A 21,053-nucleotide genomic window follows, 5' to 3' on the forward strand; every position below is an offset into this window, starting at 1 on the left:
AAGTGGAGAAGCTGTGTGGAGCATCACACAGGGGTTGATAGCCGAGGAGGAGGGTTGGTGTGGAAGGCAGCAGTTAAGAAGAGGAGGAGGAGGAGGAACAGGCAGGTGCAGAGAACAGAGAGAGGAGGAAGAGGAGGAGTAAAGTTGCCCTCGTTGCTGGGCAGGCACGTAGCCGTTCTTGGGAGTCGGCCATGGTGACATCGCCTCTACGGTTGCATCTGCCGAGTCTGAGCAGCCCTTTCTTGATTTGACTCAAGGTTCCGGCCTCCGCCGTCCGTCCGTCCGTCCTTCCACATTAGCCAGTCGACTAACGCTCGTTTTTTATTATTGCTCATTCTGTCCGTATTTTCTAAATTCATCGAGTCGTCATTTGGTCCAGGAAAATGATGTCAAATGTGGAATTGGTCTTGGGTCAAACCAAGTAAAGAAACCAGAATTTACAGACATTGAAGAAGCTAAAACAAAACAGAGCTCTTGATTAAATTAGCCCTATTGTCCACCAACCGTCATGTGACCAGGACTTCAAGGGCATTAGGGGTGTGAATCACATGGTACCTCACAAAAACAATGCGCGACACATGGTCCACGATACGGTGATTCAGTGATAATCCACGTCATTGCGATATCTGTTCAGCTGAAGAAACCAGGAATTTTAAAAGTCGCAGGATTCCTCAAGTTTCCCCCTCATTCACTTGAGCAGCGGCACCACGAGGAGACATGAAGTAGCGACAGGGACCGTTCGCGTGAGGACAACTTAATTTGTGGATTTAAGATATCGTATTTGCTCCCGGCGTATCGCTTATCGTATTGCGCGGGGAAGGATGACCATATGTCGCCAAATCTGCGTTTTTACCCACACCTTTAGGACATTAGGTTTAGCTGATTTAAAATACTGTAGTGGACAGTTGCTAATGCTAACAACAGCTAGCCCAAGATACATTTACATCCCGACATCTTGTTTTAATAATGTTTGTTTTGGCTCAGTTAATTAAGATTAATTTGTTTAAAAAGAATACATTTGAATTTATTATGGGCATTTTTTTTAAATTGTGATAAATCTGCTAAAAACAGAGACATTTAAAGTTGCTAGCTGTGCCTTAGAGGAAACTCTTTTATACCAAGATTTTAATCATGAGAGGTTTCGCAAAACAATGGACAATAAAAACGCCATCAAATAGAAGTTAAAATGGCAGATTTATGATTCTGTAATTTTAAATTACAATTATTATAAATATTCACTGGGTTCTTACTGTACTTTTGAGAGAAACGTGCTTTGTTGGCGTAAATTAGGGTTTAAGTTTTCTTTAAATGTGTTTTTTTTTCTGGTTTCTTTGCTCCATGTGACAAAGAAATCATTAAAGCGGAATCGTTTTTGGTTTGTGGCTAAAACGAGGCCTCATTTTGAGGTTTAGGTAAACACTGATCGCCATTTTCCCCCCCTAAATATTCATTTTTTTGACAACAACTAATCGATTTATGCATTTCAGAAGTATTCTACATCAAATACTGGTGGAAAGTAAACAAGTCTTCTTTATATCCTGCTGTTTCTGCAGTGACATGACTCACATCTGAGGGATTCTGACCCCTTTTTCCTCCCAGTCTTGGTAGAACGTGTCTGATTTATTGTGATGTGTTAATTTTCCTCTGTAAAACGGAGCTTTGAGTCAAAGCAGAGCTTCAGCTTTATAGAGGATAACGTCGTTTTTTGTAGTTTTGAAATCAAAGCCTCGTATCTGGGACGTGCTAATGTTGAGTATTTGGATAAACAAAGAGCGGTGGTCGTTTGTGGCAGTGGTGGGTTTTTCACGGGGCAGCAGGAGGCATCGTGGTGGGGGGGAGGTTTCCTCCGGGGACACCTGAGCTACCTGTACAGCTGTCGACCATCATGAGAACCAATCGGCGGCGCCGCCTTTGGCCCAATTGTCTCCAAACCTTTTGTTTGTGTTGCCAGGTGGTTGCCTTAGCGATGGATGGGGAGTCGGAACCAAACCCCGCTGTATCGGAAGAGGCAGGGGAGCAGGTGGAGCCCATGGACGCCACTCCCTCCCCCCAGCAGCAAGCCACGCCTCCCCCAGAGGAGGCCGCGGAGGCAGTTTCCATGGAAACGGACGACGGAGCCACAAAGGAGGGCGGCTTGGAGGACAATGACGACGATGTGGTTCTTGTAGGGGAGGAGGCACCGCAGCCTTCTGCCACAAACCTCTCCCAGGACATGGGCAGCGCAGATTGCCTGGAGCTGCTCGCAGATGTCGCACCTCTCGACATGTCCACCGCGCCGCCGCCGGCACTCTCAGCGAGCCCCAGCCCGCCCACGTCTTCCATCGCGTCTACGGTGGAGACGCCCCCGAAACCGGCGGCGGAGCCCATCGTCATTGACGACGAGGAGGACGTCGAGCACGGAGACGCCTCCCCTTCCTCGCAGGCGCCCCCCGAAGGCGGTGGTGGCGGCGGCGGCAGCATCTCCCCCCCGGCGCCGCTCTCGCCAAACTTGCTCAGCAGCACCGAGCCGGATTCGGAGATCAGGATCGCCAGCGTCACCACGCTGGGCTCCGACGGCCAGAAGGGAGACGACGCGTCCGCCCCCAACACTCCGCCACATCCTGTGGACGACGTCCAGGCCGACATGAACCTCATGATCACCTCGGTGACGTCGCTGCAGGGAGACGCCACGTCCTTCACAGTGGTGAGTTATTTGCACACACACGCGCCAATTAGTGTCATCTGTATGGGGATTTGAACCGGCAACCGGCCACTGCTATGTTTCCAACAAGGAAAGAGGATTTATATTATATCAGGGTTCCCACGGGTCCTTGAAATCCTTGAAAGTTTGTGAATTTTTTAAAAAAAGGTTTTGAAATCACCCTAAATGGACATGGGTCCTTGAAAGTGCTTGAATTTTGAAGAAGTGATGTTGATAATTAGGTAAATGTCACCTACTGTGTCACGCCCTGCGTTGCTCGATGTATGTAAACGCCGTGCTGTGGACACTGTCCACTGTCTCTCTCTCTCCGCTGTTGACGTGAGATTCCGTGCAGAACAATGAGCGAGTAAAGTCAAAACAAGAGCTGACACTGACACCGACACTGACTTTGACCGAGACGCCAAGGACAATCACTTGTCCACATGCATGAGCTGCAAATCAATAAAAATGGACGCTCTTACAAGTCGCCCTCTCATCTTAAGCTGCAACAGTCCTTGAATTTGTGCGAATTTGTCCTGAGAAGTCCTTGAATTTGATGTCAATCAAGGCGTGGGAACCCTGCGGTTACTAAATGCGGGGGATTGCTAACGTGGTTTGATTGAGAGGACAGTTTTGTGCAAGGTGAAGATCTATCTTGTGTGTGTGTGTGTGTGTGTGTGTGTCAGGTGGCAGGTGAAGGCCAGGCAGAAGAGAACGGCCTGCAGATCAGCAGCACCTTCAGCCTGAACCCCGACACCCCGTCTGGTCGACCGCCGGCCTCCTTCAACCCCGGGCGGGGCTCGGGCCCCGTGGGCCAGCTGGTGCAGAACGGAGACACGGGGACTCACAACAGAGCAGGTGAAGAAACTGAACGCCTTGCACTTTCTCATGGGTTAAAACAAAAGAAATGTCTTCTTTTATATGGTTTTGAGAGACTCGGACCATAGTAGGGATGCAAAATATTGGACTTCTTGCCTATATATCGTGAGTTCTTGAGGTCGTTCAGTCTCTTCTGGCGGCTTATTCTTAAGTATAGGAATCGGTCAAAATCACCACATGGATTCACCATCCACAGGCTGTAAAAAAATGTAAGTAATCGGTCATGTTTGGGCTGTTTATTTCCTTTTTTTGCGAGAACAATATCGAGAATGATGGCTTTGAAATGACTCGGCGCAAATGTGGTTATTATAGTTCATAAATTGTCTAAAACGCCTGAATCTGACTAATATCAGCGCCGAAGCCAATATCTACCAATATCGCTCCAATAACAACATTTGTATTGATGTATGAGAAGTATTTTGATAAAAAAGGGACAAAAATATCCGGTAAAATAGTAGAAAAGTACTACAAAATTGACCTGTTTGTTGATAATGGGACACCATCTTGTAAAATCACGTCCTTGTAAGACAAAAAAAAAGACTTGAAGAAACTTGTCTTTTGCAAACTTCCCTGCATTACATCACTCTGAATTGTGGGTAATTGTCTCCAGCTGACTCTGCAGCGTCGTGGTTAAACGTTGAATCCTCACAGATTTCTTTCAATTCTGTGAATAGATAAAGAGAGAGGGGGGATATGTTGGGCTTGGACCTGTGGACTCGCTCTCGCCAGTCGACACCAGGTGGTGCTGTTGACTGTAGGATTAATTATGATCTCGTTTCTTTTTCCACATTCATCATCGTAGTTTCATGTCTGTTTTTGGAATCACATGATGTTTCACAGCGTCGTTGTTGTCGCCAACAAACAAACAAAACAAACAAACCACTGTGGAGCCTGAGAGGCAACAAGTGTGAAGCTGCTACTCCAGCCTAAAATGGTGCAGCTTGTTTTTTTTTTTCTAAATAAGTAAATGCGACGCCTGCCTCTTCCTCGTTGTCGGTCGTTTCCAGACTGTGAAATCGATAATTTATCATCAGGTTCTTTTTAAGATGAGCCGTTACGGCACAGATGCTGGGAGTTTAATGGTCTCTTAAGGCACATTAGCTTCTTGGTCTGAGTCCAGAACTTTTTACTAAATGTCATACCCGAGTCTTTTCCTCAGTTTCCTGTTTGCCTCACAACTATTATTATCTGCGTCTATATAAATCATCAAATCTTAATGTTTTTGGTGGTAGGCAAAAGAATCCGACGTGATGTCATGAATATTCAGGATTTTCTGCTATAGTTTTAAAAGATAGCTTTATTAAAATGAGATGCTATGATGCAGAAGAGCTGGTTTAGAGCATGAGCACACAAACGCTGCTACACTGCTTAATGCATCTTGATGCTCTAGAGTCTAGACCATGCTAAAGTGATGAAAATTTTACAAGGTTTCTTGAATGCATCTTGAAAATTTACGAGGTTTCTTGAATGCACCTTGAAGCTGTAGATCCTCAGAACAGTGATGAAAATGTATGTGGTTTCTTGAATGCATCTTGAAGCTGTAGACCATGCAAAAGTGATGAAAATTTACAAGGTTTCTTGAATGCATCTCGAAGCTATAAATCCTGCGGAAGTGATGAAAATTTTACAAGTTTTCTTGAATGCATCTTGAAGCTGTAGATCCTGCGAAAAGTGATGAAAACTTTACAAGGTTTCTTGAATGCATCTTGAAGCTGCAGAAGCTAAGAAAAGTGATGAAAATTTGCGCGGTTTTTTGAATGCAACTTGAAGCTGTAGATCCTGCGAAAAGTGATGAAAACTTTACAAGGTTTCTTGAATGCATCTTGAAGCTGCAGAACCTAAGAAAAGTGATGAAAATTTGCGCGGTTTTTTGAATGCATTTTTAAGCTGTAGACCCTGCGAAAGAGATGAAAATTTGTGCGGTTTCTTGAATGCATTTTGAAGCTGTAGACCCTGCAAAAGTGATGAAAATTTACAAGGTTTCTTGAATGCATCTCGTAGCTGTAAATCCTGCGAAAGTGATGAAAGTTTTACAAGGTTTCTTGAATGCATCTTGAAGTTGTAGATCCTGCGAAAAGTGATGACAATTTTTTACAAGGTTTCTTGAATGCATCTTGAAGCTGTAGACCCTGCGAAAGTGATTAAAATGTTACAAGGTTTCTTGAATGTATCTTGAAGCTGTAGACCCTGCAAAAGTGATGAAAATTTACCAGGCTCTTTAAATGTATCCTGTTTTCGAGAATTTGATGTTTGTGGACTAAACATTTGTTTCTTCTTCTTCTTCTTCCAGATTCGTGGATCTCCCAGTCGGCCTCCGTCCCCCGCAACCAAAAACAGATAAGCGTGGATTCTCCGTCGCCCGCTTCGTCGCTACCCAAACCTCCAGGCCAGTCTTCCACGTCCACGTCGTCCTCCGGCTCCCAGCCTCAGCCCAGGACGGTCAAGGTGAGAGCTACAGGCGTAGACCTAGCCCGGTTTTTGTTTAAAGATATTTTATGTGCGTAGGACCAATGCAGCTGTAGATCCAGAAATGATGGTGCTGAACAGCTGCAAACATAATCTCCTGAAGTCGGTACCTTTTATATTTCCTCAGTTATTGGATATTGCCCGTTTGAATCATTCCAGTTGATGACTGTTTAACTGAGTGCAACAGAACTTTTCACCTGTTTCTTGAATGTTTCTTAGTTGTTTTAAATTGACCTGCAGGGCTTTTTGAAGGAGGTTTTTAACTCCTCTGCACTACCAGCAGAGAAAGGTCATAGATTTCCTTATTGCCGTCGTAAATTCCCGTTCTAATCTCGTGTGGTGTTTGTCCTCGTCAGGTGACGTGCGCCAACTGCAAGAAGCCGCTGAAGAAAGGCCAGACGGCGTACCAGCGCAAGGGCTCCACGCACCTGTTCTGCTCCACCACCTGTCTCTCTGCCTTCTCACACAAACCCACCCCCAAGAAGAGCTGCACCATGTGCAAAAAGTGAGTGTGGAAACCTAGAAGCCGGTTGATGATTTGACTTTATGATTGTCCGGGATTGGCCTCAGTCAGATTTAGTGAGGTTGTAACCATAAACCAAAACCCTGTCTCATTTATTGATTGAACCTTATCTTTTATTTTTTTATTAAAGGCTTAAAAACAATATTTAAAGCTGTAGTTTGTAACTTTCAAATGTTAACTAATGTCTTTGAGGTTCAAACCATTGATACACTCCGAACATCCCAAATATTGCATGTTTGGCACAGGCTATACAGGTTATACAGCACGTATTATAAAAAGTGACGATGTATCGGTCCATTATTGGTAGATATCTAAGGTTGTGGTATCGGTATCGGACGAGAAAGAGTGATCGCCAGTCATTCCTACTTAAAAAAAACATCAAAAGTTCCCCTAAAAACTCTCAGAAGTGAGTTCTACTGCTCAAAAAAACCTGGTCTTTCGGCAACAGCTTAACAGGATAAACTGCTCTGCTGCTGTATACGCACAAACGCTCCCTCACATCCTGTTTTCTCAGATTGAAAATGCACTGCAGCTTTAAACATGAATGCACCGCTTGCCGTTTGTCACCGTTTCACCTCTGATGTTGTGTTTGTTTATTTTTCAGGGACATCACGAACATGAAGGGCACCATCGTGGCCCAGGTGGATTCCAGCGAGGCCTTCCAGGAGTTCTGCAGCACAGGCTGCCTGGGCGCCTACGAGAACAAGCAGAACCCGCCCAAATCAGGCATTAAAACCAAATGTACCGTCTGCGGGAAACTCACAGAGGTCAGTGTGTGTGTCTGCTGCTGTGTTTAACAACACAACTTAAACTCTGTGTATCCCTGTCCGAAAGTGATTGAAATTTACAAGGTTACTTGAATGCACCTCGAAGATGTAGCCCCTGCGAAAGTGATGAACATTTACAAGGTTTCTTGAATGCATCTTGAAGCTGTAGATCCTGACAAAGTGATGAACATTTGCGAGGTTTCTTGAATGCATCTTGAAGCTGTAGATCCTGAGAGAGTGATGAACATTTGTGAGGTTTCTTGAATGCATCTTGAAGCGGTAGAGCCTGCGAAAGTGATTGAAATTTACGAGGTTTCCTGAATGCATCTTGAAGCGCTAGACCCTGCAAAAGATCCAGAGAAAGTGGTTCAAATTGTACAAGGTTTCTTGAATACATCTTGAAAATTTGCGAGGTTTCTTGAATGCCACTTGAAGCTGTAGATCCTGCGAAAAGTGATGAGTGTAGTGTAAAAGTGTGTGGGAAGTCTTATGTTGAATACAATTTGGGTGTCTAACCATAGAAAAAAGACTTCAATAGTTGCATAAATGCACTTTTTATTAAGTACAAGTACTGGATTAATTGATGATGAACATAATCGTATATAAAAAGCCAAAGTTTCCCTTTAGCAGACTTTTTCAGGAGAATATTGTCCACTGAGGACACAGACAAAATGAAACCGTCCTCCTGAGTGGACACTTAAGTGACACTGAAGCCTCTGGAAAATGCTGTGTGGACGTTTTTCTGGTTCCACACCATAGAAGTCGTGATACGATGTCGATATGAATCGGAATTTTAAAACTATGCTGCGTCATTAATTTTTAAAAAGTCTCTAATTCACCGATCTTTCATCACCTTCTCTGCTTTATTGACACATTCGGTCCTAAACAAACATCCCCCCTCTGTCCCTGCGTCATCGTCTTCCTGCTCCGGTCACCTTTGTTCATTCACTATTTATCTCTTCCATGTTCCTTGTCAGGCTCCTCTCTCTTCTCTTGTTCCCTCCTCCTCTTCCTCTCCTTCTTTGTTCTCTCCATCCTTCAGTTTTTCACAATGTCTTCTTCATTAGCCGCTCTGTCTCCATGGACACCGCATGTAAGAATGATCGCGGCCACGTAGTCGTCGTCACAGCGGTCGTGTTGCTTAACGTACAACAGGGGGCGCTCTCTCTCTCTCTCTGTCTCTCAGCTCTGAGCGCTCACTCACTGTTTACCTCATTGTCTCAGGTGCTGCTGCTGTCACCTAGCAACCACGACGACCTGTGTTTGAGAATAAATGTGCATTATTTATGTATCGGGCCCTATTTGCATATCAAAGTGTCTGTGGACTGTATGTACTGTGTAGTGTATGTGTGTGAGAATATATTTAAATTTACACTATATATAATATATAATACAATAGCTCACTTGTACTCTGTATACCAGTTGTATGAAGTACTTTTACTGTGTAATCCAGGGTAAAATTACACTTTTTGCAACAAAAATGAAGGTAATTGTCCATTTTTGAAGTATGAAATCTTTATTTTTTTATTGGTAGTTTATGGTTTATGGTACCACACGTACTTCACATACTAGAAGTATGAAATACGTACTAAAAAATGAGGCTAATTAACCATTTTTGATGACATACATACTGTAAATTTCAGGATTTTTTCAATCAAACTGCAATTTGATTCTATTAAAAAGTTAAATAAAAGTGATGTGAATATGTTTATGTTTTCAAATGGATTTCACAAATTCGCAATCGCAGCATCTTGGAAAAGTAGATCGTAATTGGATACTTTTCTTCAAATTCTTAAATGTGAATATTCTAAACGAATGAATTCATTGTACCACAGATCCGGCACGAGGTGAGCTTTAAGACGGTGACGCACAAGATCTGCAGCGACACGTGTTTCAACGTGTACCGCCGCGCCAACGGCCTGATCATGAACTGCTGCGAGCAGTGCGGCGACTACCTGCCCAGCCGAGCGTCCGCCAACCACTTCCTCCTGGTGGACGGCCAACAGAAGAGGTTCTGCTGCCACACCTGCATCAGGGAGTTCAAGCAGGTACCGCGTGACGTGCTCACCTGCAAATAGACGTGATTATTTCTTTACTTGGTTTAGTCCAGAGTGAAATGCTCCCGTGCCTTTTTTATATTTTAGGTTGAGAGTGTGTTAGATCAGCTGTAACTGTCATCTCCTTCTGTTCACTGCACGTGCGGCTCCTAGCAGAGGTTTCTAGAAAGTGAGATGTCTCACTCTGTAAAAAAAAAAAAGATTTTGTTTCCAATTAGTCGACTAATCGGATACTACGTGATTATTTCTTTACTTGGTTTAGTCCAGAGTGAAATGCATCCGTACGCTTTTTATATTTCAGGTTGAGTGTGTTCGATAAGCAGTAACCCGTCGTCTCCTGCTGTTCACTTTACGTGCTGCTCCAAGCGGAGATTTGTAGAACGTGAGATGTCTCACTCTGTGTAAAAGAATGATTTTGTTTCCAATTAGTCGACTAATCGGATAATACGTGATTGTTTCTTTACTTGGTTTAGTCCAGAGTGAAATGCTCCCGTACGCTTTTTATATTTTGGGGTGAGAGTGTGTTCGATCAGCAGTAACCTGTCATCTCCTGCTGTTCATTGCACGTGCGGCTCCAAGCAGAGATTTGTAGAAAGTGAGATGTCTCACTCTGTGTAAAAGAATGATTTTGTTTCCAATTAGTCGACTAATCGGATAATACGTGATTATTCCTTTGTACCGTTTTATATTTTGGGGTGAGAGTGTGTTCGATCAGCAGTAACTCGTCGTCTCCTGCTGTTCACTGCATGTGCGGCTCCCAGCAGAGATGTGTAGAAAGTGAGATGTCTCACTAGCCATAAAACATTTATTGTTTTTCAGACTTTGTTTCCACAGCGCGAAAAAGCCATGCGATGAGGTGACGAGACCATTATCGACAATTAAATTAGCCTGCGACTCATTTTATCGCTGATTTTTGTTGACTGATCGTTACTAACTGATCTCGAGTGATTTAAATGATTAAAAAATAACTTAAAAATGGCCCAAACCATTGACATTTTTCCTAGCTACTACAATTTAAGTTGCATTATTTTTCTTTTCTTTTGTTTCCATATATAAATATACTCCCATATACATACACATACTAGAGCATGTATATCTGAGTAAAATCCAGACATTATTATAGTCAAACCCATGTAATTTCAAGTTCTTTAATTGAAACCTAGATTAAAAAAGGGTGAATTCAAATGTTTGTTCGTAAATTGCTTTATTGAAAATATGGTATAGTGGAAACATTTAATAGAGAAATATAAGCAGTTAAAATAAGTGATAGTGATATCTTTTACTGTTTATCCTTTAATTAGAGAGAAGAGAAAAGGATTTAAGTTGTATTTAAATCTCTTCTCATTCATTAGTTGAGTAATAAAACATTGTGGTCTCCACCTTGTTGTATTTAAATATTGATGTAAATGCTCTGTGCTCAGGCTCACAGTAAACTGGCGACCTGCTCCACCTGCAAGACGCTGATCAAGACGGGCGAGGTGCTCCACAGCATCGGGGCGAGCGGCGCCATGGGCTCGTACTGCTCCGTCAACTGCATGAACAAAGGCAAACTGACGACGACCTCGTCCTTCATCAGTGAGTCGAGCGGGAACGGAAACGAGAGCCGCTTTTCACGAGCCGCTTCAGCTCAGAATGTTGTATTCTAACGTGCGTAAAAATGTTCCTTTTCTCAGCGGACGCAGAGCCCTCGTGTCACTTCTGTAAGAGGAACTCGTTACCGCAGTATCAGGCCACGCTGCCCGAGGGGAACATCCTCAACTTCTGCAGCTCGCAGTGTGTCACCAAGTTCCAGGTAAGCGCAAAAGTCAATATCCACCATAGGTTTTTTTCTTGTTTTAGAGAAGGAAAACAACATTTTTTATATAATAAAATTATACCAAGTTTGAAGTAAGGCTGACCCTTTTTCCAAAAATCAAGTTTGGTTTGTATTTCATTTGAATACATTTGAATTTGAGTCCAACAAAACAATACATAAGGTAATTATTTATTTATGTATTTTATTATTATTATTATTATTTTTTAAATAAAAAAACATATTTAAAAACAATACATAAGGTTTTTTTATTTATGTATTTTATTTCTTTTTTTTTTTTAAATAAAAAAATATATATTTAAAGAAACACATACGGTTATAAATATCATAAAATATATCAATGAATGTTTGACATATCTAGTGTTTTATAGTTTTATGATTTAATTTTTGATTCTATTTTGTTTTTCGGTCTCATTTTTATTTAAAGATTATTTTTATTTTTTATTGTAAGTCTGTTATTTGATTTAATTTGTTTTGACTATGGTTTTTATCCACTTAGAATTTATTTTAGTCGTTGTAGATGCACGCTATCACCTCATGTGAGCTATTATGCCTTTTATTTATTTAGTTATTCTGTGTTTCTGTAAGCACTTTGGTTCACTGTGGTTGTTTTTAAAGTTGGATTGGATAGTTTCATATCAAAACAATGAGTTTTACTTTACAACGGCATGGATGAATAACATAACTGCAGTAGTAACGCTTGTATAATAATGAAATAACTTGTATAGTAGCTCATGTGACGGCAGCAGAGTGTTGTGGAGACTAATTGCATTGTTTTTGTACTTAAATATGTCGGTTATCACGATATTTAATCGATATTTAGTTGTTTGTTTGTGTTTTTATTTCCAGAACCAGACTCATCAAACGGCCACTAACGGTCAGACGCCCGTGTCCACGACCAACAACGCGGTGCAGCTGAAATGCAACTACTGTCGAGTAACGTTCAGTTTGAAGCCTGAGACTCTGGACTGGAAGGTGAGAGAATTAGAATAATGTTAAGGAAAAATAAATGTGTTATTTGTTTATGTCGGGGTTGGCCGAAGAGGCCGTGTTTTTGAACAGAACTCTTTTATCCACAGCAGGGTAAAAAAACTAACTAAAAAATCCATTTGAACATTTGTGTCTGAAGGACAAAGTCTACCAGTTCTGCAGTAAGACGTGCTGCGAGGATTACAAGAAGCTCCACTGCATCGTGACGTTCTGCGAGTACTGCCAAGAGGAGAAGACGCTGCACGAGACGGTCAAGTTCTCCGGGGTGAAGAAGCCGTTCTGCAGCGAAGGTACATTCACTTCCTGTTCTTTGTAGCACGTCTCAGCTGATGCGTCGGTAGGTTTAAATTCTCCTCTTTTTTTTTTTTGCTCGTTTCCAGGCTGTAAACTGTTATACAAGCAGGAGTTCATCAAGCGGCTGGGTCTGAAGTGCGTCAGCTGCAACCACTGCAGTCAGCTCTGCAAGAGAGCGGTGACTCGGCAGCTCGGCGGCCTGACTCGGGACTTCTGTGGCGAGCCGTGCGCCAAGAAGTTCAACGACTGGTACTACAAGGTCTGCAGCTCACACAATTATTATTATTATTATCTCTCATATATCCGTGCTTTTATTTGTATAAATTCTAAAGAGAAGTGTTTTTTGTTTGTTCCCCTGTGGCCACTAGGCGGCGCGGTGCGACTGCTGTAAGGTGCAGGGGCACCTGACGGAGTCGGTGATGTGGAGGATGGAGGTGAAGCAGTTCTGTGACCAGGAGTGTTTGCTCAAGTTCTACCTGCAGCAGAACGAGCCCATCATGGTGACGCAGAAAGGACCAGAGAACTCCAGCCTGGGTAAGAAGAACGTAAACAAACAGCTTCTTAAAGTGAAACTTAACCTCTAAACCACCTTTTAATATATAGGTGTAAACCAGTGTATATGCAGAGGTGGAAAGTCATGAATTACATTTATTTGCTTTACTGTAATTGAAGAGTTTTTTGTGTTAAATTTTACTCTTACTCCAGTAAGAGTTAAAAAAAAATTGCCAGAATTAAAGAAATAAATGAATTGGTGTTACGTTCCCTGAGTGAGAAATTAAAAGCACTTTGACCCATTTTGACATTTAAACAAACTACTTTTTTACTTTAACTTGAGCAAAAATATTTTTTTTAAAAATTGAAAAAAAAAATTTTTTTTGGGAAAACAATTTTTTTCTTTTTATATTTTGGGAAAAAAATTGTTTATTTTTTGAAAGAATTTTTTTTTTTTTTAATGTTTTTTTAATAAAAAAATTTGAATTAAAAAATGTTTCGGTACTTGTTCCACCTCTGTATGTGTATCTCATAAATATTATTAGTTGTTCTAGATGAAAGTATAGGAAATAAAAAAAAAGAAATAAATGTAACAATCTAAATATAAGAAAGTATATCTTCTGTCAAATTCCTTGTTAGTGTGCCAAAACTTAGCCAATAAAGCCGATTGTGATTCATTTATGAAGAAAAGGAAGTGATTGCATTTTATTTTCTTTCAAACAGGCCTCGACGTACAAGGAACCAAACTTGGGGTACGTAAAAATGTGTTGCTTTTTTCACTGATTTACTGATCTTGTATTTTATTGTAAAAGTAACATTAATTTTTCCCCCCTCTCTTGCGTCGTGGCAGCTGGTGAACCAGGGCACGATGGCGTACGCCGGCGGCCGAGGTCTGATGAGAGACGTCAAGAACAAGGCAGTGCTCTGCAAACCGCTCACGCTCACTAAAGCCACGTACTGCAAACCGCACATGCAGAGCAAACACTTACAGACAGGTAAAGTAAGAGACTTTTAAAACAACAATCTAACACATGCTGAGATGCATTTACATATATATTATTGTGTTTATTCACAGATGTAGACGATGGTGTGAAGAGGGAGTATATTCCTGTACCGATACCTGTGCCTGTCTTCATCCCCGTACCCATGAACATGTATTCGCAGCTCACTCCCACTCCACTCTCTCTGCCCATACCGGTAACTGTTCATATTCCTCGATCTAAGTCCATAAATCTCACTTAAATAAAAGTGAAAATGACATTTTATTTTGTTGTACTGTCCTGTCGCAGCTTCCTGTGCCCATCTTCCTGCCCACCACCCTCCAGGGGGCGGAGCAGATCGTTCAGACCATCAACGAACTGAAAAACAAGGCGACCGCCTCTGAACCCGCGGCGACCTCTGAACCCACGGAGGCCGACGTGATCTCCGACGTAGCGGAGGAGATCACAGAGGAACAGAAACCAGGTACTGGATTAATCTGAAATGAAAGATTACACATATTTTTCTTTTTTAAGGTAGATTGTGAGAGGCCGAGTGTGTAAAGCTAGTAAATTGTGTTGATAAAAAAAAAAAATTCTTAAAAAAAAAAATTACTTAAAAAAAAAAAAATTATATATTCTCCAAAAAAAATGGAAAAAGAAACATTGAAAAAAATTATTCCAAATTTTTTTTTTTCAAATTTTCAAAAAATATATTTTTTCCAATTGTCAAAAAAAATTCATATTTTATTTTTTCCAATTTTCAAAAAAAAATGTTTTTTTAATTTTCAAAAAAACATATTTTTTTCAATTTTTTAAAAGATATATTTAAAAAACATTTTAAATCTCTTATGAAAAAAAAATATTTTTTTGAAAAAATTTGTTCTGCTGCTACCTTAAAAGAAAATGGAAGTCGGCAAATGATGACAGTGAGGACTAAACCCGACTGCTGTGTGTTTCAGATGTGAAGCTGGTGAAGGTGAAGAGGGAGCGTGAAGAAGAAGGCAAGGAGGAGGAGGTGGAGAAGGAGGGTGAGTCGTCTACAGGCAGCAGCTCTGAGAAAGAAGAAGAGGAGGAGGAAGATGACAAGTATGAGCCAGACCTGGATCTGGAGGCAGACTTCCCTCAAGGTAAACACCTCTGTGTGTTAATCTCCACGTCTTTTTTATACTTTACTTTAAAATATAAAATTGAAGACATAAAATCAATAGCTCAAGTTGTTGTTTTACTGGGTGCTCGTCAACGTACCAAGAACGATAAGTTTCCTGGAGTGAGTGAGACGTGATACGAGAAACTGGTCCAACTTCTTTCTTCTTCTCACTGAAATAATCACTCACTCTCTTAATAAAATGTCAGGATTAGGAGGATTATCTACTGATTGAATTGTGTTAAAATCTTAATCTGGACTGACTCCTTCGTCAACACCCAAAAAACGTTGTGTTTTTTTTGTCTCAGACTCTGCTCCTGCTCTGGAGGGAATGGACGAGGAGATGACCTCCTCTTTACCTCCAGTCCTGGCAGTGGAGAAGGAGGATGATGAGGAGGAGGAGGAGAAGGAGGATGAGGAGAAGGAGGATGAGGAGAAGAAGGAGGAGGAGAAGGAGGATGAGGAGAAGAAGGAGGAGGAGGAGGAGAAGGAGGATGAGAAGGAGGATGAGGAGGAGAAAGAGGAGAAGACGGAGGAGGAGGAGAAGAAAGAGGAGAAAATGGAGGAGGAGAAGGAAGAGAAAGAGGAGAAGATGGAGAAGAAGGAGGCGTCGCCGCCTCGACCTCAGCCCAGGAGACAAGTACGCACCACACACAAATGCTTCAATGCATGATGCTTCATTTTAAATGAAGCATTTTTTACAAAAAAAATCATAAAAAATAATGAAACTGTACAATTTGCAGCTTTAGTTCTGGGAAAATTGACTCTTTTATTGGTATTGGTACAGAATTGGTATAGAAACAAACCTATTTATGGTTTATATATATAACAGTTGTGTTTGTGTTGCAGGGAAACAAGAGGCGAGCGGTGGAGGAGAGCGCGGACGCGACCACGTCGTCCTCGTCCTCCTCTCTCCCAGCGAGCAGGCGCTCGCCGCCGCTCAAAGCTCGCTACGGCGTCAACGCCTGGAAGCGCTGGGCTCTGACTCCGTCTGAACACGGCGACGACACCAAAGTAAAGAGCGAGTCCAAACAAAGCGTAAAGAAAGGTAAGAGACGTCGACCTTCACAGGAGTTTACACAGCGTGTGTGTGTGTGTGTGTGTGTGAGACGTTTGTATATTTATATGAATGTGTTTTTCTCTTTCAGCGCGTTCCAAAAGCAACCTCCTGTCGCTGAGCTCAGACGAGCTGAACGCGGCGCTGTCGAGGTTCGTCAGGGAAGTGTGTCGGCCCAGCGGGGAGCGCTACTCTCCGGACAGCATCCTCTACCTCTGTCTGGGGATCCAGCAGGTCGGTACCAGCGGAAAAACACGACAACAAGAAGACGCCTTTTTAGAGTCAAAATCCAACAGACACTCATTTAAATGTTATTTAATAACGACTAAGTCAGAATTTCTCAGTTTCTAAGAAGTTTCCAGTCACAAATCAGAGCAAATTCACAAATCCTGACACAGTTGTTAAAATTATTATATTTTCTTAAAAAGGAAAAAATTGTTCATTAGTAAAAAAAAAAAAAAAAGTTCAAATTAGTTTTAAAAAAAAGAGTTGAAATATGTGAAATTATAAAAAAAAATTGTTAAAATTATAAAATGAAGTGAAAAATTGTTAATTAGTTAAAATTTGTGTAAAAAAAAAAAAATTGTAAAAGTAGTCAATACATAGAATATGTAGTTGTCATATGATATGAAAGATAAACTTTAATTGCGCCCTCTGGGGAACAGGGAGCCTGCATTCTGAGCACATAATTCCAGCCTTAACGTCACTCTCCCTTACCAGCAGGTGGCGATAGTTTAATTAATCTCAGACAAATGGAAACGTTAAATGTTTATCTATCTTGTCGTCATGCAGGCGCTTCATAGTTGTTTTTGCGGAGAGAAAACTTGAATTGAAATGTTCCTCATTGCATTAAAAGTGTATTAAATATAAAGAAAAAGCTAAAAAAAAAAAAAATTCCTCTAAATGTATTTTATCATTGTTTCACAGACAGAAAATATCCACTTTTATAAAACAGCAGCGCACACACACACACACACACACACAGTAGAGTTTTCTCTCCTTTTTCTGGAGAGGTAGGAACTAAGTTTAAGGGGGAGTGGTTCCGGGTAGGACAGACATAAGTGGTGCGCTGCTCCCCCTCCCCCGTCCTTTCCTCTCACTCACATGTGAGCAGCAGCAGCAGCATGGCTGCACGGAGGAGCTCGACGCTCTTTAAAAGCGTCTGGATCTGGATGTTTCTCCCAGTAACTTCACGTAAGGTTGACTTTTAACTGTTGACGAAGGGAATCTTTAAGATTTAAGTGTAGAAATGTGGCTTTAAACTCTTGAAAATGTCCTTTCACAGCCATGTGTGTGTCCTGTGATTAGAACTCTTTGCTGTTCACATCCTGAAAACAGTGATGATTTATTTCAAATGAGGACACTTTGAATCTTTAGATCTTCCTGATGTTTTTATTCATTAATTAATTCATGGATTTATTTGTTAGTTTAATGAGTTTGTCTTGTTTGTGTCGTAGCATCTCCACGCCAAAGGCCGCACCGATGACCTGTTCAGCGACGCGTGTTACCAGCAGTTTGGAGAGGAGCTGAATAAAGTGCTGAAGGACTGGCAGCCCAGCGTTCTTCCTGATGGTGAGGCCCACAACTCATTCATGCACGAGCTTTGTTCTACCACAAAAAGAGCTTATTGTTTGAATAATATGCTAATTAGATGAAGAGATAAATGAATGCAAACAAAGTGACGATTATAAAACACTATTTTGGTCGTTTATAGCAAAATTCTCTCTTTTTAATGTGATATTTAACAGTGAAAGTGCTGCAAAAAAAGCATTAAAAATAACCTTTTAAGTGCTTCAATTTGACCTCTGTCTATTTTAGTGGGTTTTTTCAAGCTAGAGTCTGCACCCAGGGTCTTTATAGGTGCTTGAAATCCTTGATGGTTAGATAATTTGCTAATTAGATGAAAAGATAAATAAATTCAAACACAGTGACTATTTTGGTACACACACAACATTCTAGCTCTTTTAATGTGATGGTGAAATTATGTATCGTCATAATCTGCCACTGCTGGAAAGGTGCTGGAAAGGCATTAAAACAACCTTGAAAGTGCTTGAATTTGATTTTTCTGCTTCTTAAATGTGAATATCTTCCGTTTTCTTTGCTCCATGCAACAAAGAAATCGTTCAAAGTGAATGATTTTGTCATTTTAGACCAAACAAGTACTTAATTCATTGGGAAAATGATCAACAGATTAATCAATGAATGAAAATCTGGTTTATACACGCAAAAACACCTCTTTTACGTGTGTATAATTTTGTCGTATAATATTCCAGGCCTTTCAACAACAATAATTCACACAAAATGACAAGAGAAATAAAGCAGTGAAAGATGACCTTTAAAGGTAGTTTAAATGGCGCCCTCTGGTGGCCGTGTGCTGCAGCTGTCCAGTGATTATAACTCCGTCTGCTGTTCACATTCTGACTCGCTGTGATTGTACCCTAACGTTATATGAGGACACTGCAGCAGCACTCGGTTTAAACTCTGGGTTTATTAAATTAATTTAATCCCCGCGATTACACTGACTTTGCCTCGCGGTGGCGCCGTTTTCCCCCGCGTCCCTCCCTCCCTACCCTCAGGTTCCCTGTGGGCTCGAGTGGAGGAGCAGAGTCTGTGGAGCAGCGGTCAGCTGGGCGAGCAGAGTCCCGGCGCTCTGCTGCGCTCGCTGGTTTACCTCAACACCAAACACTTCGGCCTGAGGACGGTGGAGCAGCACCTGCGTCTGTCCTTCGCCAACGTCTACGGCCCCGACACCGTGCATCCGGTCACCATGGAGACCGACGTCTGCATCCGCGTGCCTTCCATTTCTCAGGATCAACACGGTGAGAATAAAACACAAGTTTTTCACATATTAAGGCCCCCGTCCCAATACCTCCCCGAACCCTAAATTTTTGCCCCAACCCTAAATTTTCCGGCTTTTTGTTTTTTTCTTCAACAAAGATGGCGGCTACATCTGCCAAAGAACAATTTAGTTGTAATATATCTTCGCAAATAAGCACGTTACAGTGTTGGAATATGTTGGTTTGATCACTAATGTCAGAAAATAACTGACCATTTGTGGAAGCAGCTAGCTAACTAGCTAGCTAACTAGCTAGCTAACTAGCTAGCTAACTAGCTAGCTGCTTCCCTCAATGAGGGGAATCTACGTTGAGGGCACTCCAAACCAAGTGGAAATTTTAAGGGGGAGGTATTGGGACTGGGCCTAAGTTAAATATATTTAAATATTTTAAATTTGTCTAAAATGTACTTTATGTCCATTAAACCCGAGAAATCATCATAGTTGGGACTATTTTCTCATATTGACATTTTTGTGTGCGTCACAAATCAAAGAGTACAAACAATGTAGTCGATTATTAATTTATTATTCTATTAATTACCAGTTATTTTGCTCTCTTACTGTGTTTTTTTTTTTTTTTTTATGTATTCAATCTGAATGATTATGGTTTGTGGACAAAACCTGGACATTTAAGGTCATTATTATCACTTTTTTTGTACATTTTATGGTCAAAACGACATAAAATATTGACCGGTTATAGGCTCAATTCTCCGTTGCAGCCTGTGAACAAACGTGGGATTAAATCACCATAAAATAACAGTGGATGTTTTTCTCGTTTTCTCAGTAGAAACAAATTCAAAGAAGAGGAAGCGTAAATCGGACGAGGGAAACCAAGACTACGAACCGGACGACGACTCGGGAGACTCGGCCGCTCGCTGCCCGCTCGACAAACACGAGTGTCGTCTCTACGACCTCTACAGATCCAAGTGGTGAGTTTTTACATTAGATTATATATATATATATATTTTATTTATGTTATTTCTGTAGTATCAGCAGCACCATTTTAAGTGTTAAATCTTAATCTGGCGCCTGAAGGACGTGTTTTTGCGTTCCTTCCCTGAGCATAAATATTACCGTCAAAGTCCAGTGATTAAAACTCTTTGCTGTTCACATCCTGAACCACGATGTTGATTAAACAACGATGAGGACTTGACTTAAAAATCAACTTTTTCATTCATGTAATAGAACGACATTTTCAACTCAATCATCTGTTAATTTTAGATTTTTTTTTTCCCCCCTCGTCCCCTCCAATTTTTGCCCCCATCTCCTCCCGCCTCCCTTTTTGTCCCAAATTCCTCCCACGCCCCTTTTTGTTCCCCCCCCTACCCCCACCGTCCCTCCTCCTCCTCCTTCAGCCCGCCGTCGTTGCGGCAGCGCCTCGACGTCTTCTACGCTCAGCCGGACGCGGCGTGCGGCGACGGCGCCGACGCCCCGCTGTGGTTCACGTCGCAGCCGCTGGAGCGGCAGATCCTGGAGAGCCTCCTCACCAGAGTCCTCCTGGTCAGGGACATTTACACAGACAAGCCACGCCCACAGGAGGAGGAGGAGGAGGAGGAGGTGGTGGAAGAAGGCGTGGTGGAGGTGGAGAAAAAAGAGGACGGAGGTGAAGCGTAGCAGCCACTTGGGATTTTTCTGTTTTTGTTAGTAGAGCCTGAAGAAGTCGTAGTAGTTTGTGCTCCTCCTCCTTCCTGTCGTAGCTCCGCCTCCTCCTCCTCCTCCTCCTCCTCGCTGACTCTCCGTTTCCTCCTGGTGAGGGAAACGCACAGAGGAGAAAGAACAAAGACACAAACACTTGATGAAATAGAGGAACAGGCACAAAGATGTGAGGGAGGAGCTGGGATTAAATGTGAGACACAAAATAAAAGGAGGTGAAGCCGTAATCCTCGACGCTCAATCCCACCTTAATCAGGTAGAAAAAAAAAAGAAAAGTCTGAGTGTTTTTTTTTTCCTCGTTTCCCATTTTCCCGGCCACCAGAGGGCGACAACAACAACGACGGCGGTCCACACAGACAGGAAGTCCTCACTGTCACGCTGTAGGTGGGAAAACGCGGAGTCGAGTTCACGGCGTCTAACGACGT

At 41.9% G+C, this 21,053-nt stretch overlaps 1 protein-coding gene across 1 annotated transcript; it reads left to right on the top strand.

Annotated features, from left to right (window-relative positions):
- Positions 1-1,966: 1,966 nt before the first annotated feature.
- zmym2 (zinc finger, MYM-type 2) lies at positions 1,967-20,819 on the top strand (the record flags this gene model as incomplete). The annotated part of the gene is made up of 25 exons (XM_083902863.1): positions 1,967-2,680; positions 3,367-3,538; positions 5,850-6,004; positions 6,382-6,530; positions 7,153-7,315; positions 9,151-9,363; positions 10,794-10,947; positions 11,046-11,164; positions 12,035-12,160; positions 12,315-12,465; positions 12,556-12,728; positions 12,838-13,003; positions 13,685-13,713; positions 13,812-13,956; positions 14,037-14,158; positions 14,251-14,425; positions 14,901-15,068; positions 15,394-15,521; positions 15,639-15,725; positions 15,935-16,133; positions 16,234-16,376; positions 17,600-17,714; positions 18,719-18,961; positions 19,760-19,904; positions 20,331-20,819. The coding sequence occupies 25 exons, from the start codon at positions 1,967-1,969 to the stop codon at positions 20,587-20,589; spliced, it is 4,413 nt and encodes a 1,470-aa protein (XP_083758989.1). The 3' UTR covers positions 20,590-20,819.
- Between the last annotated feature and the right edge of the window lie 234 nt (positions 20,820-21,053).

The sequence above is a fragment of the Microchirus variegatus genome (genome assembly GCF_963457635.1).
Source record: "Microchirus variegatus genome assembly, chromosome: 16".
Lineage (NCBI taxonomy): Eukaryota > Metazoa > Chordata > Actinopteri > Pleuronectiformes > Soleidae > Microchirus > Microchirus variegatus.